Genomic DNA, 17,253 nt, shown 5'->3' on the forward strand with positions numbered 1-17,253 from the left:
TGAGTTCCGGATAGGCTACATAGTAATTTTGGACTTAGAAGAATAGCTGAAGGCCCTCTGTTGCTGGTGTGATTGCGGACCTCGCAATTGGGAGGTGGGGGAATCGCATTTGCGACATCTAACCAAGTCTGTCAACCTCACATTTGCGAACTTTTCTTCGCAATTGTGAAAAAGGGCTGGGACAATAGAGATCGCAATTGCGATCAGTTGATCACTTTTGCGAATTGCTCCAGTGTTCGCATTTGCGAACAAATCATCGCAAATGCGATGACATCAGAGAGATGGGCTTCTTCGCATTTGCAAAGAATTTCTCGCATTTGCGAACTTCGGGTCGCAATTGCGATATCTGCGCCTGGACAAAAGAGGGAAAAAACGGGATTTAGCTCATTTCTTTCGAACTCCCAACTCTAAACACCCTAGAGGCAACTTTTCCAAGAGGCTTTCTTCCAAAATTCATTGGTAAGCAACTTTAATCTATTTCTTTTCAACTACCCATTACATTTTGAAGTATTTCAACATCAAATCTAGGATATTCATGGTAGAAATTAGGGATTTAGGTAGAATTAGGAATTTTTATAAATTTGAGATTTAGACCTAGAATTGGGGTCGGATTTCAAAACAAATAACATAATCGGGCTCGGGGGGTGAATGGGTAATCGAATTTTGGGCTGAATCTCGATTTTGACCAAGTGAGCTCGGGGGGTTGACTTTTGTTGACTTTTCAAAATGATCTAAATTGAACCTCTTTCATTTGTGAGTAGTTTCTAAAGATTAATTTGAATTGTTTGGCCAATAAATTTTTGGATTTGGTTGGTTTGGAGGCTTTTTCGAAAGGCAAGGTCGTGGTTGAGTGATTGCTTGAGTTGTGGAGCGAGGTAAGTGTTGGGTCTGACCTTGATTTGAGGGAATTAGGAACCCTTGAGCTATGTGCTATGTGAAATTCATGTGTAGCGGCATATATGCGAGGTGGCAAGTGTATATACGCCGTCAAAATACTTGTTTCCGTATTTCATTAATTATTTTATTCCATGTCTTAACTGTTACATGTTTTAATTGTTTCATATACCTTAGCTTGCCACTTGTCACTTATTTTTCTCATATTAAAATGTTTGCTTCTTCCATGCTTTCATGATTAATTGCTACTTGCTTTAATTGTCTTATTTGTATACTTAAATTGTCAATATTTGACTGTCTTGTTGCTTTATATTAATTGTAGCACTCCTTGATTTGTATGAGGTTTCGTTATGGCTTTGCTTTCATATTCTGTAATCATAGAGATTCTTATGATTTGAGTTGCTAAATTAATTCTTTTATTGATTTTATTTATGGATCGGGTTGTACGCCGCAACAAGTAAAATAAAGGAGGATTGATATTGATATGATGGGATCGGGTTGTACGCTGAAACGGATTTTAATTTATATGTAATTTTGATATGGTGAATAAGGGAGGAATGTTATATTGATTCTGATTATATGGCGGGATCGCGTTGCGCGACGCAACGGATTTTACTTGTTCTGTTGATATTGATATGGTAAAATAAGGGAGGATTATGTTTGTATGATGGGATCGGGTTGCGCGCCGCAATGAATTGTGTGTTTGGTATTCATTGTGCATTATGTTAGCTTTCAGTGTTTTCGTACGAGATTCTGAGGACTAATGCATCTAGTTTTGCTGATTTTGAGAATTGAGTTTATCTTCATAAGTTAACTGCTTTACCTTTCCTGCATTTCTTTCCTGTTATTATTGTTATTATTATTATTATACCGCATACAGGTTATTGTAAGTGATCCGCCTTAGCTTCGTCACTACTTCGTCGAGGTTAGGCTCGGCACTTACAGAGTACATGGGGTCGATTGCACTCATACTATACTATGCACTTCTTGTGCAGATTTTGGAAGTCAGTCTTAGCGGCGGTCAGTAGATTGCTCGGATCGAACACTTGAAGGAAACTTGAGGTATAACTACTCGGTGTTCGCAGCCCCGAAGTTCCCTAGCTTCTACCTTTACCCTAGCTATTCATTTCATTTCAGACAGTTTTACTTTTATTCAGACCATTATTTATAGTATTTTAGTCGCTCGTGCACTTGTGACACCAGTTCTGGGATTGTATCTAAATATTGTGGTTATTATGTTTTTTGCTCACTTTTATTTCAGTTATTCAGTTAAATTGGTATCAGTTAATTTGATTTGTTAAAAATGGCTAAAAATAATTCTAACGTTGGCTTGCCTAGCAAGTGAAATGTTATGCATCATTGCGGTCCCAAGGGTGGAGATTCCGGATCGTGACAGTTAACAATCATTGCAAGAAGAAAAAAAACATTCTGTATACGAAAAAGTTATACTTTACTATTTTGGTTCTCACACTTTACTATTTAGCTCTTAGAGTAACAGCTTTGTCATTGCTTTATTATATTTTCACCACTGCTTTCGGAAAGGCTGAATTCGAAATCAGATTTGTTATCTTCTTTAATTTCAGACGTTAAATCTTAATTTTAATTTTATTTCTTTATCACGTTTTGGATCAAATCGATTTGCTTATTTATAAACCTACCATGTTACTTTATGAGTAAACAACGTCCTTACACATTATGCTTTGGTGTGTACAGGACATTGTGCTTTGGTGTGTATAGGAAGGATTAGTGGTTTAGTTTATTCTGATATGGTGTGTATAGGAAGAATTAGTGGTTTAGCTTTATACCTATATAAAATATAATTTAGCAACAACTGCTTTCACGAGTAGTTTTAAATTTTGCACATCTTGGGATACACATAAAAACTCAAAGCAAAAATTTCAGAGTTTGCTGGCAATTTTTGAAAATGATACTTTGCTCTTTCTATTTCAAGCGAAAAAGACAAAGAAGTAAAGCGAGTCTGGGAAGAAATAAAATGCACGACCCTTCAACTACTCTATCATTTTAATTTTATCGTATGCTTCTGACGAGAACAACACTTATTAGAAGTTAGAAAGCAATTTAAAATACATAGTGAAAGGAGTACGAATTGTATTACATCTCATCTATAAACATAGGGTGTTAATAGAGAAAATATAGACACACACGCATGTCTATTAATTAATTATAATTATTTACTATTTATACAAAGCGTCCTTTCACGTTACATTCATGCGTGCGATTGACTTTTTACAAATATGTAAACGCAATTTTTGATGATTATTAATAGTGATACTTCATTATAACATTTTAAATTTTAAATTGTGACAAGTTAAGCTATTGAAGACTAGACACATTTATTTCTACTATTTGTTTATTCCTTTCTGCAACAAAATAACACTAGGTCCAAGAGGACTACCGTGTGGCGTACGTGTGACATAATATATAGTCAAAATTTTGCCCCTAGACCAAGCACAGTTACTCCTTTAAGAGATTATAAAAAGAGAAGTCCTGAACAAAATCAAAAGAGAAGTTCTTGACAATTCAAAAAAATAAAAAATAAAACAAAGATTTGTTAAAACATCTGGGGAAAAAAAAGAAAAAAAAATACTAAAAAGCAAGTGAAACCGAGTAAGAGTATGAATGCCACGTCAACACTGAAGTGCAGGTCATGAGTCTTTGACTAGATATAAGTCATGTGCTTTGACAGGTCTTGCGAGAATTTAATTTGGACAAAAAGAAAAGAAAAAACGTGCTATTGCAGGAGTCGGAGGGCATCAAAATTCAGTTGATGGATAAGAGAATATTTAGTCTAGAAGTCTTGGCGTAACTGATAAAGTTGATGCATTGTAACCAGAAAGCCGTGAAAATAATCTCTTGCAGAAATATAGGATAAAACTATGTATAATAAACCTTTGTGGTCCGGCCTTTTCACGGACCGCACAAAATAAGAACTTAGCGCACCAGAGTTTTTTTTTTTTTTTATACTTGTTTTTAGTATATGCATGCAGGAGTCAACTCAGAAACACGGTATTGTATTAAATAAGTGGTTGGATCTCTCACTGATATCGCGTAAACCCCTAATATAAATTATTATTACTTTTTAATAAATGAAGTTAAAGCGGATATATGGTTTACCCCTCATCCCCACCTAACACAACCCGACCCGACCCTCCGTACAAGTGAAAGAGTACCCTACACCCTTATCTCATTTGTGCTTATATATATGCGTGCACTTCTTGTAAAGTTCCTCACAGAAATTTAAGGAGTATTTCATCTTCCATCTACTATTTACTATTGATATCATTAATTAATTGAGTACTTGGAGAGTGAAAGAGTGGAACTATTTAGGGTGTATAAGAGATATATATAGAATGGGAAAAGAGATAATGAAAGCAGAAACTGCTGAGGAGACAACCTTCAACTGGTCATCGGATGAGGAAATTACAAAGATGCCTTTGTTAGCATTGAATCATGTTTCGTTTGTTTGCAAATCTGTTCCCAAAAGTGTCCAATTCTATGAGCAAGTTCTTGGCTTTGTTCTAATCCAGAGACCCTCTTCCTTTGATTTTGATGGAGCTTGGTAAATACACCTATTCTCTGTTTAATTTTTACTTGCATTTCTCCTAACATTTGAGAACTTATGACAATTTGGGTTGATTTTTCAGGTTATTCAACCATGGAATTGGAATACATTTGCTAGGAAAAGAAGATGCACCATCAAAGAAGGGAAAGATAAACCCAAAAGACAATCACATTTCATTTCAATGCTCTGATATGAACCTCATTATTGAGAGATTGGAAGAGTTGAAGATTGAGTATGTAACAGCAACTGTGAAAGAAGGTGGAGTCACTGTGGATCAACTCTTCTTTCATGATCCAGATGGCAACATGATTGAGATATGCAATTGCCAAAATATACCAATTCTTCCACTTTCCTCTTGTCCTCTCAAGAAGTTCAACAAATATCCAACCTTCAACCAAACCATGCCTAATTCTTTTTACGGTATGCATGTCTCTTCTTATTGTTTCAGTATTTTACCCATGATCTCTTAGAAAAAAGACTTTAACTAACTAATATACACCATCAGTGTAAAATAATTTGTATACATATCCACTGCTAGGTTATTCAAAAGATAATTATAGGTAACGGTGTGTATAAACTGAATTAGTCACTTGAAAATTAATTAGTACGAAAAGTAACATATGGTAGTACAACATATTAAAATTCACTAAAATAGTTTGTTTTGAAATGAGGACAAGATTTTTTACCAAAAGACCTGCTTAAGTTTGATTAATTCAACGGCACTGGAAAGAGAAGAATTAGACGTACGTTAACCTTGTATTTTATAGTAACATTAGTCTAATTCTTGTGTGTTTGAAAATGCAGGCAATGGAACCACTAAGATGAATTGCTTAGGGGAAATGGAATATCTGATGATGGAGAACTTAGCCATGAACATGATAGACATTTCATTTTGAATATTTATGCATATCTTGTACGGGACGATTCTTACCTAATTCAATAAAATAAATACACAAATTTCACCTGTTAAGATAATAGAGGCTCATTGTACTATTGATAGTTACTTCATAGATTAATCAAACCAGTTTATAAGAGGATATGAGGGTTCAAATATATCTCTCTCTCAAACTCTATATATACATATAATTTTAATAACAAAAATATTTAATATTGGAATAATAATGACAAGCAAAACTTAGAATGAAAATAAGAAAAAATTTATATAGCTATCTATTTACCCTTAAAATTGGATAACAATTAAACTTATAATATGGTTTTAAGGACACGTAATTTCACTTAATATTAATTGATAAATATAAAGATTAATAGTAGAAATTAGCAATGAGATAAAGCAAACCAGCGTTTGAATAGAATTCAGCCCTCGAGCTTGAATACCCTCGAGCTGATTGGTACAAGAACATTTAAAAATATAACAAGCTGACGAACAAGAATATGAGCTAAAGAGAGTGTTACATTGCTTTGATACGTGAGAACAATCTCTCTTACAAATGATTAGAACTCCCTTTATATAGTAGATGAATTCTACTTAAGGTACAATTCTATATATGGAAGGAAATCCATGATTAGATGAACAACCGGTCTTGACTTGATTCGCGCCAAGATTCTTGCCACGATCCTTGGCAGATCTCGGATGTCTCGATTTTCTATTACTCGACTTAGCTTCGATCTCCATTTTATTTGGTCTCGGTCTTGGTCGACCTCGAGCTTAATCGGTTCTAGGGTCTCGATAACTTAGCCCCGCGCTATAGATAAAAATCAAGGTCCAAACTTGATCTACCACGTTCTAGCCTTGGTCAGTTGAACAAAAAGGGGCATCCCGATTTTGACCGTATATAGATAGTCCCCTAGTTTTTTGGAGTGTAATGATAAGAAACGAATTGAGTCCGAGTTCCTTTGCTTGTTCTTCTCAAAGCACCAAATATTCCAATCTCTATTCTTCCTTGCTCACAAAAACAAAATGGCCAAAACATCTAAAACTGTTCTACAAAAGGAAACTGCACAGGTTTGGGAAAAGGAGGTTGCGGAGCGTGCCAAGTGTCAGTCTCGGTGGAAGGCCCTTGAAAAAACCCATGCTGGGGGCTTTGATCTTTCGACCGAGATCGATGGACCTCGAATGACCATTTGAACTAGAGTTTGAGTAGCTCTTAGGCTTAACAGACGAGTGAGGATTCGCCCGAACTCGAAGTTAAGATAGCCCTTAGGCTTTATAAATAGTCCCCGAGTGAGAGTTTACTCGAACTCGGGTTAGGATAGCCCTTGGGCTTTTATGATCGGGTGAGGACTTGTTCAAACTTATATTAAAGGTAGCCCTTAGGCTTTATCGATAGTCCCTGATCGAGAGTTTGCTCGAACTCGGGTTAAGATAGCCCTTGGGCTTTTATAATCGAGTGAGGACTTGCTCGAACTCGAAGTGAAGTTAGCCCTTAGGCTTTATAGTCGAGTGAGGATTTGCTCGAACTTGAAGTAAAGTTATTCCTTAGGCTTTATAGATAGTCCCCGAGTGAGAGTTTGCTCAAACTCGGGTTAGGATAGCCTTTGGGCTTTTATGATCGAGTGAGGACTTGCACGAACTCATAAAAAATTAGCCATTAGGCTTTATTTATAGTCCCCGAGCAAGAGTTTGCTCAAACTCGGGTTAAGATAGTCATTGGGATTTTATGATCGAGTGAGGACTTGCTCGAACTCGAAGTGAAGTTAGCCCTTAGGCTTTATAGTCGAGTGAGGATTTGCTCGAACTCAAAGTAAAGTTAGCCCTTAGGCTTTATAGATAGCCCCCGAGTGAGAGTTTCCTCGAACTCAGGTTAGGATAGCCCTTGGGCTTTTATGATCAAGTGAGGACTTGCTCGAACTCGAAATAAAGTTAGCCCTTAGGCTTTATAGATAGTCCCCGAGTGAGAGTTTGCTCGAACTTGGGTTAGGATAGCCCTTGGGCTTTTATGATTGGGTGAGGACATGTTCAAACTCGAAGTAAAGTTAGCCCTTAGGCTTTATAGATAGTCCCCGAGCGAGAGTTCGCTCGAACTCAGGTTAAAATAGCCCTTGGGCTTTTATGATCGAGTGAGAACTTGCTCGAACTCGAAGTGAAGTTAGCCCTTAGGCTTTATAGTCGAGTGAGAATTTGCTCGAACTCAAAGTAAAGTTAGCCCTTAGGCTTTATAGATAGTCCCCGAGTGAGAGTTTGCTCGAACTCGGGTTAAGATAGCCCTTGGGCTTTTATGATCGAGTGAAGACTTGCTTGAACTTGAAGTGAAGTTAGCCCTTAGACTTTTGTATTTGTTACGGATTTCGAACGTCTCTGATCCGCGTTAATTTGGCTGTAGCCTCTTTAGTTTGGAACCTTACCTGTGGGCTTATTTTCCGTTTCACTTCGAGCTTGCCCGAAGTGTCAGTCCCTGAGTGGGGTGGCCGTGGACTATAAAATCAAGGGTCGCCTTTAAGGTCTTATATTCTCGAAATTTTAGTAGTTAAATTTCGTTTGTTTTTCGGGCGGTAGTCCTCAAGCGTGGGGTTAGTTGTTTGAACTTCCGTCATGATCGGCCCTTAAGCCAGTTTACATAATAGATCAAGAGTATGAAGCAGGAAATTCTTCTAAAGGCATGAGATATCAGCAAAGAAAAATACTTCTCTCAATAGATGATTATATATGCATGCATGTTTGATGTTAGGGCTCGAATAACCTATATGGGCACGGTTCGTTTGACCCTTACATCATTTTTCTATCAAGGCCCTGCTGTCACGAAGTAATTTCCTTGCAATAAAGTAGACATTCGAGTTTAATGCCCCCCAGTAATTGAGGCTTATTGTGGGGAACCTCGGATACTGTTGAATTGCTCTAAGTTAGCACGAACAATGGTTGCCTCGTTAAAAAGCTCACCGAAAAAACCCATTTGGGACAAAAACCGGTCTAAGGGAAAAAGAGTGCAACGCGTGCCTTAAGATCCAAAGCATTGTGCTGATCCTTGTCGATAGCCTGCAAGTGCTAGTCGAAAGAATAGAAAGAATAGGAATGGTGTCGTACCTTCATTCGGATTTTGGATATTTAACGTGATCTCCCTCAGCATCAAGACCCCGTGATCTTTGACATTGATCGTTTCTCCTCTCATTTCGTGTGAAGCTTTACCCAGACCCGCTGCTTCTACGGTCTCCATTGTATAGTCGATATCGATCTCTATTCGACCTTGGCTTTCGATCGATGTCCCTTTTGATCCTATCCATGGGATTGTTAGGATAAACGGACCTGGGAGGGGTCCCCAGTTGATCATCCTCTACCCTGATCTACGACTGATATCGATTATGTACGTTGTCCCAAGTGACAGCTGGGTACATGATCAAATTTGCTTCAACAACTGTGAAGCTATGGAATTTCGTTTGTTGAGACCTTGAGTGAAGGCTTGAACAGCCCAATCGTCGGTGACCGGTGGCAGATCCATTCGTTCCATTTGAAATCGAGATACAAATTCCCTGAGCATCTCATTGTCTTTTTGCCTTACCTAGAATAGGTCTGACTTTCTAGTTGCAACCTTAATGGCTCCAGCGTGCGCCTTTACAAAGGAATCTGTAAGCATAGCAAATGAATCAATAGAATTAGGTAGTAAATTATGGTACCATACAATGGCACCCTTTGATAGAGCTTCTCCGAATTTATTCAGTAACACATATTCAATCTCGTCATCTTCCAAGTCATTTGTCATGACCCAAACCTATCACGCCCCGAACCATGGTCTGGGCGTAATACGACACTATGTGCCTGACTGCATGTGACCGAGCGAACCAACTGTATGGTTGGATCAACATGTGGTATAACTATGAGCTAGAGGTAAATATAAAACATGACAATCTACTAAAGAGTCTGACTGGAATATTATAGATGCGGAAAATACTGAAAGGTCTACAAGTATAAACAAGTAGCCGACAAGGCTAACACATGAAAGCCTGCTAATATCTGACTGAATGGGTTATAGTCTACGAAACCTCTAAAGAAAACTGAAAATGCTAACTGTTTACCGGGACAAGGTCCCCGGTATACCTTATTAACTGAAATACTATAATGACTAAAACAAAAGAGAGATAAGGCCTCGAAAGACTGGGGCTCATCAATAGCTGATACGAGATGTCCTAGAAAGCAGAATCGTCAACCTAAAATCGTTACCTGCATCGCGAGATACAGACCCCGGGCAAAAAGGGACGTCAGTACATTTGAATTGCACTGGCATGTAAAGCAACTGAAAGAAAGAATTAAAAATGCTGAAACTGAAATTAAGCTGATAACTGAAAATTGATAATTGATAACTATTGAAACTAAAATGATAACTGATAACTGAACTGATGCTGAAACTGAAACTGAACTGCTAGCTGATAAACTGATAACTAAACAAGGAAGTAAAGATATGAATACTCACTCTTCTAAATGATGAACAACCTATTTAACTGATACACTACGCCCTTGGGACCAATATATATATATGTGCACAAGCTACGACCTCAAGCCCAAGTATACGTATACATAACTATGGCCTCAGGCCCAAAAATGCATAAAGCATAAACTACGGCCTCAGGCCCAAACATGTATAAAGCATAAACTACGGCCTCAGGACCAAATACAAGTGTTCAACATTGAGGAATTCAGAATCAGGAACTGAGAATCATACTGCAATACATGATACTGAAACAATGAGCCATACTGAGTTACATGATACTAGAAAAGTGAATAGGATTAGACTGAGATGAGTATTCATAATAAGTTGATTTGTCATTACTGAAACTCATAGAATATCGAATGATTATGAAACTATGTCATCTAGAGAATAGAAGTTCTACTACTATTCATGGAACCAAGGCATAATTACTTTTTGAGGAAACTAGTAATGGTCATAATGAATGGGACGTATGGAGAATCATAGACATTCCCAAACGTAAAAAGTTAGCCTTACATACCTCACTTTCGCCTCTTAGTGATACTACAATGATCCACAATACTAAGAACCTTCAATCTATAATAGCAACATCCAATGGAACCCAATATTAGTAACAAATTCCATAACTTAAGCCATTTAGGCATATTATCAAATACCTTGTAGGCATAAATCTCTACTTCTCAGTACCATATAATTAGTTCATCTAACTACCACCATTCATCAATAATTTATTTCACCATCATGATTAACCAATTTATAACTTCCAAAATCACATATATGGCCATCCATCCACACCCAACCAACAAAGTTCCATTAAATAAACATCTTTCAATCTCTATAATAGTTGTATAATCAAATTGGGAACTTATGGCTTCCAATCACCATACCAAGAGTTCCAATACTTATTCATACTCATATTCCCTTAATAAATCCATACATGTAAGTCTAAGGGTGTAAGATTACCATTTTGGAAGAAATCTTGCAAAACCCTCCTTTGAGTTCTTGAAGAAATCCCTTGAAGATCTAAGTATTTTATGTGTAGATTTCATCAATACTCGTGTATAAATGATGGAATTCACACCAAGATAATGGGAATTGCTTACCTTGAAGATGTGAAGGATTGGAGGTCTTGAGAGAGTGGAGGAAAACCCTAAAATTCTCTCAAATGAAGTGGGAAAAATAACCCCCAAAGGTTTTATATCAAAATAGGGTCGGGTTGAAAAAAAACAAAGATTTGCACAGCCGCGGCGCATGGGGAGATGCATGGTGTGGCGCGGTAATGAAAAATATATCTAGAAACGAAATTTAGAGGTGCTCTGTTAATCTACACAGCCGCGCTGCACGGGGTAACGCATGGGGCGGCGCGGTAGTGTAAAATTCTGTGAGCCTTTTGTAATTTGGTCATAACTTCTGGTAGGAGTGTCCAAATGATGAACGGTTTGAAGCGTTAGAAACTAGACTCAAATATATTTCTTTTGATATGTTGTGCATCAGATAAAACCTTATATAAATATAGATATGCTCGTGCAAAGTTTGGTCTTGTGCGTGCTCATTTGGAATTTTAGTCTATCATGAAATTTTCAAACTTGACTTAGACTTAGGCCTCTCCTTGGACCCTAAATCACTTATGATATGCCTCACACACTTATTATCATAACAAATTGATAACCATCACATTAATACTCATTTAATTCATCCACAATTGATTCAAATTTACGGGTGTTACATTATCTCCCCCTTGGGATCATTCATCCTCGAATGATTGTCCTGGATGCAACTACGACTATCTATGGAAATTAAACGGGTGAGATGGAGATATGAGAATACTAAATATCATGAATACATGTATATCAAACTGAACGAGCACATGATCACTAAATACTAAGCCGAGTAAATACTAAAGGACATGGAGATTATAATATAAGACCTGAATGGAAAGGTTAATTACCTTCTACATTTTCCTTTTTCTCTTAAAAGAGATGGGGATATATGGACTTTATGTCCTCCTCGGCTTCCCATGTAGCCTCTTCAACCTTTCTATTTCTCCAAAGCACTTTTACTGAAGCAATTTCCTTAGTTTTGAGCTTGCGTATTTGAAAATCAAGAATAGACACTGGAATTTCTTCATAAGACAGGCTGTCTTTAACCCCTATAATCTCTGTTGGAACCACAAGTGACGGGTCTCCCATGAATTTCTTCAACATGGACACATGAAACACTGGGTGTACAACAGCTAATTCTTGTGGCAATTCTAACTCATAAGCCACCTATCTGATTCTTCACATGATTCTATATGGACCAATATAGCGGGGACTAAGCAAACTAGAGAGCTTTGTATGGTGCCATCCTGATTCTATTCGAACCAACCAATTAGTGATCTACACCTTCGCCCATACAGAGCTTTGTATGGTGCCATCCTGATACTAGAGTGATAACTTTTATTATAAGCAAACTCAATGAGAGGTAGATGATCGTCCCAATTACCTTTAAAATCAATAACACACGCCCTCAACATATCCTCAAGAGTCTGAATGGTGCGTTCCTCCTGGCCATCTGTCTGAGGATGAAAAGTGGTGCTAAGGTTCACCCTTGTGCCCAATCCCTTCTGAAAGGATTTCCAAAAGTTTACTGTGAACTGAGCACCACGATCTAAGATAATGGACAAAGGAGTCCCATGCAATCAGACAATTTCTTTGATATACAACTTGGCATAATCCTCGGCCGAATTTGTAGTCTTCATTGGCAAGAAGTGAGCTGACTTGGTAAGTCGGTCTACAATCACCCAAATCAAATCATGCTTCCGGAACGAGCGAGGTAGACCTGTTATGAAGTCCATGTTTATCATCTCCCATTTCCAAATGGGAATTTCTATATTCTGAGTTAAACCGCCAGGTCTCTGGTGTTCGGTTTTCACCTATTGACAATTTGGACACTTAGCTACGAAATCTGCTATATTCTTTTTCATATCGTTCCAGCAATAAACCTTTTTAAGATCATGATACATCTTTGTGGAACCTGGGTGAATAGAATACCTGGAATTGTGGGCTTCTAACATAATCTGCTCTCTGAGCCCATCTACGTCTGGAACGCATAGTCTACCTCTGTACCTCAAAGTACCATCATCTCCCCTTTTTTCAAAAGTCATAGTCTTGTGTTTGTGAATTCCTCCTTCATCTGCAATAAGTAGGGATCATTGAACTGTTTTTCCTTTACTTCGGCTACTAAGAAGGTTTCAGCCCTGTTCTGGAGAACAACGCCACCGTCTTCGGAGTCCAAAAGTCGAACTCCTAGACTTGCTAAGTGGTGGACTTCCTTCATCATAGTTCGCTTGTCTGCCTCAACATGAGCTAAGTTTCCCATAGAACGCCGACTGAGAGTATCAGCAACAACATTTGCTTTCCCTAGATGATAGAGGATATCAACATCATAATTTTTAAGTAATTCGAGCCACCTTCTCTGACGTAGATTTAATTATCTTTACTTGAAGATGTACTGGAGACTCTTGTGATCTGTAAAAATGTCAACATGTACCTCATACAAATAATGACACCAGATCTTAAGTGCAAATACCACAGGTGCTAATTCAAGATCATGAGTTGGATAATTATTCTCGTGAGCCTTGAGTTGTCTCGACGCGTAGGCTATGACTTTACCGTGCTGCATTAATACATACCCAAGACCAACCCCTGAAGCATCACAATAAATAACAAACCCTTCAGTTCCTTCCGCTAGTGTCAGGACTGGAGCTGAAGTGAACCTCTTCTTTAACTCCTCAAAACTTTTCTCGCACGCGTCCGACCATTGAAACTTGACTTTCTTCTGAGTTAATCTAGTCAAAGGGGACGAGATAGAAGAAAATCCCTCTACGAAACGCCTATAATAGCCTGCTAGACCCAAGAAACTTCTTATATCTGATATTGAGGTGGGTCTATGCCAATTCTTCACTGCCTCTATTTTCTAAAAGTCCATCTTCACGCCTTCCCCTGAGATGACATGGCCCAAAAATGCTACTAATTTCAACCAGAATTCACACTTAGAAAATTTTGCATATAGCTTGTGATCTTGAAGTGTCTACAACACAATTCTAAGATGTTCTGCATGGTCAGTCTCGCTACGGGAATAAATCAAGATGTCATCAATAAACACGATAACGAACAAATCAAGATAAGGCTTGAAGACCTATTCATAAGGTCCATGAAAGTTGCGGGTGCATTCGTTAAACTGAATGATATTACCAAAAATCCGAAATGCCCATATCGAATCCTAAAAGCTATTTTTGGAATATCAACTTCCTTAACCTTCAACTGATGGTATCTCGATCTGAGGTCAATCTTGGAATAACACTGGGCACCCTGAAGTTTGATCAAATAAATCATCTATTATGGGAAGAGGGTACTTGTTCTTGATGGTGACTTTATTCAACTGACGATAGTCAATGCACATACACTTCTTTAGGAAAAACAAGACCGGTGCACCCCAAGGTGAGACACTTGGTCTTATAAACCCCTTATCTAGAAGATTTTCAACTGAACTTTTAACTCTTTCAACTCTACTGGAGCCATTCTATAAGGCGGAATAGATATCGGCTTAGTGCCTAAAAGTAGATCAATTCCGAAGTCAATCTCTCTATCGGGAGGGATTCTAGGGAGATCTTCGGGAAACACATCTAGAAACTCATTTACAATTGGTACCGACTGGAGAGTGGGGATCTGAGCATCTACATCCTTAACTCAAACCAGGTGATAGATATATCCCTTGGAGATCATCTTTCTGGCTTTAAGATAGGAAACAAACCTATCCCTAGGTGTTACTACATCACCCTCCCATTCTAAGACTGGTTCACCAAGAAATGCAAAACTTACTATTTTGGTTCTACAACCCACTGTGGCATAACGAGACTCTAACCAATCCATGCCCATGATCACATCGAAGTCTACCATCTCCACTTCTACTAAGTCTGCTGCAGTAAGACGATGATACATTTGACTGAACATCCCCTATAGATACACCTTGTTATAACTAATTCTCCAACTAGAGTGGACACTTCAAAGGGTTCACACAATTTTTCTGGTTCTATCCCAAATTTCTTAGCAATATATGGGGTTACATAAGATAGGGTGGACCCCGGATCTATAAGAGCATATACATCAAAAGTGAATATTGTTAGCATACATGTGACAACATCTCCACGAGCCTCTGTATCCTGATGGCCTGCCAGTGCATACAAGCAGTTTCGACCACCGCCTACATTACTAGACTTTGCTGCACCGCGCCCTTGTTAGGCCCGAGAGTTATGAGGGGCTACTGAATTAGTGGACTGAGCTACATTGCCTCCATTGTTCTACTTTGCTGATGGACAATCCCTCAAGAAGTGGCCCTGCTGACCGCACCCAAAGCAGCCATTTGTGCCCAAATGACACACACTTAGATGCTTCTTACCACACGTGTTGCAAGTAGGGTACTCAAGGCCTCTATAGTCCACATTAGTCTGTGACTGTGAGCCTGCTGCTCTGAAATTTTGGGTTTTCTTGTTAAACTTGGACCTCTGAATCGGTGCACTAGCTAAAGATGGAATGGGTCCTGATTTTAATTTCCTAAAGAACTACGATTGCCTCCTGCTTGAGATCACCCATGGCTGAAATTTTCTGCAGACTTAGCTCTCTTGCTGAATTCCCTATCCTTCTCTTTTTGTAGCCGCTCTTCTTCTTTCAACCTGTCTTCATTCCCTTGAAAAAAGGCAACCATCTTAGTGATGGTCATGTCATTATTCTGAGCAGGTATATTAGCATCAGTAAACAAATCATCTGAAAATCCCAACATAAACCGCCTAACTCTGGCCCTCATATCACGTACCATTTTTGGAGCATACTTGGCCAGAGAGACGAACTTGAGGTAGTACTCATTCACACTCATATCATTCTGTCTGAGTTTCTCAAACTCTAAAGCCTTAGCTTTCAAGACCTCAATGGGTAGAAAATGCTCAAGGAATGCATCAGCAAACTCCTTCCGCTCGGGACTCTTCCCATGTTTCATACCAAGTGTTGGAAATATCCTTAAGCTGGTACGCAGCAAGATCTACTGCCTCAGTGTCTGTAGCATGCATCACTCGAAATATCTTCTGAACCTCATCAATGAAGTTTTGCGAATCCTCATCCTTTTTGGACCCTGTGAAGATGGGAGGTTTCATGTTGAGGAATTCCCTAGACCTGGAACTACCCGTCTCATGAACATCACTTGTTCCCTGCCTTTGAGCCTGAGTAGCAACAATCTGGGTGAGCAACTAGATAGCTCCCCTGACATCCATGTCTGATGCACTGGGCATTGATCCCGATGCAAACCCCTAGGCTGGAGTGTCCTCCTCCTAAGCAGCATTAGTCGTAGCCCTCTGGCTAGTAGCTGAGGCCCTCCTGGTGTAATTTCTTTTTGCAAGCATTTTTCTGAAATAGGCAATTCGCACGGGTTAGAAAGATTCCTGAAAGCATAGCTCTAACTACATGATCTAGAGTATGAAAGAAATGGAACAATCCTAGATGTCTTGGCGGTCAACTGTTTACATGTGTGGCTCACACACACACATAAAAGAGACCCCACAGGACACGGCTTCATAGACTCCCTAGGACTCTTGAACCTAAATCTCTGATACCAAGTTTTGTCATGCCCCTAACCATGGTCTGGGCGTAACACGGCACTCGGTGCCTGACTGCGTGTAATCGAGCAAACCAACTGTATGGCTGGATCAACATGTGGTATAACTATGAGCTAGAGGTAAATATAAAACATGACAATCTACTAAAGAGACTGACTGAAATATCATAGATGCGGAAAATAATAAAAGGTTTGCAAGTATAAACAAGAAGCCGACAAAGCTAACACATGAAAGTCTGGTAAGCCTCTAAAGAATACTGAAAATGCTAACTGTTTACCGGGACAATATACCTTATTAACTGAAATACTATAATGACTAGAACAAAAGAGAGATAAGGCCCCGAAAGACTAGGGCTCACCAATAGCTGATACGAGATGTCCTAGCAAGAAGAATCGTCAACCTAAAAATCGTTACCTGCATCGCGAGATGCAGGCCCCGGGCAAAAAGGGACGTCAGTACATTTGAATTGCACTGGTATGCAAAGCAACTAAAAGAAAGAATTAAAAATGCTGAAACTGAAACTAAGCTGATAACTGAGAATTGATAATTGATAATTATTGAAAGTGAAATGATAACTGATAATTGAGCTGATACTGAAACTGAACTGCTAGCTGATAAACTAATAACTGAACAAGGAAGTAAGGATATGAATACTCACTCTTCTGAATGATGAACAACCTGTTTATCTGAATAAGACTACGGCCTCCATCCCAATATATATATGTGCACAAGCTACGGCCTCAGGCCCAAGTATA

At 38.7% G+C, this 17,253-nt stretch overlaps 2 protein-coding genes across 2 annotated transcripts; one reads left to right on the forward strand and one right to left on the reverse strand.

The window, feature by feature from the left end:
- Window positions 1–4,126: 4,126 nt before the first annotated feature.
- On the forward strand, window positions 4,127–5,530 carry LOC107797663 (glyoxylase I 4-like). The gene is made up of 3 exons (XM_016620569.2): window positions 4,127–4,474; window positions 4,560–4,897; window positions 5,282–5,530. Exons 1-3 carry the CDS (start codon window positions 4,266–4,268, stop codon window positions 5,371–5,373), a joined length of 639 nt encoding a protein of 212 aa, XP_016476055.1. The 5' UTR covers window positions 4,127–4,265; the 3' UTR covers window positions 5,374–5,530.
- A 6,292-nt stretch (window positions 5,531–11,822) lies between these two features.
- LOC107797664 (uncharacterized) lies at window positions 11,823–12,944 on the reverse strand. The gene is made up of 4 exons (XM_075218568.1): window positions 12,885–12,944; window positions 12,673–12,766; window positions 12,337–12,501; window positions 11,823–12,103 (listed from the first exon to the last, which is right to left on the reverse strand). The coding sequence occupies exons 1-4, from the start codon at window positions 12,942–12,944 to the stop codon at window positions 11,823–11,825; spliced, it is 600 nt and encodes a 199-aa protein (XP_075074669.1).
- Between the last annotated feature and the right edge of the window lie 4,309 nt (window positions 12,945–17,253).

The sequence above is a fragment of the Nicotiana tabacum genome, chromosome 7 (assembly GCF_000715075.1).
Source record: "Nicotiana tabacum cultivar K326 chromosome 7, ASM71507v2, whole genome shotgun sequence".
In the NCBI taxonomy this organism is placed as follows: Eukaryota; Viridiplantae; Streptophyta; class Magnoliopsida; order Solanales; family Solanaceae; genus Nicotiana; species Nicotiana tabacum.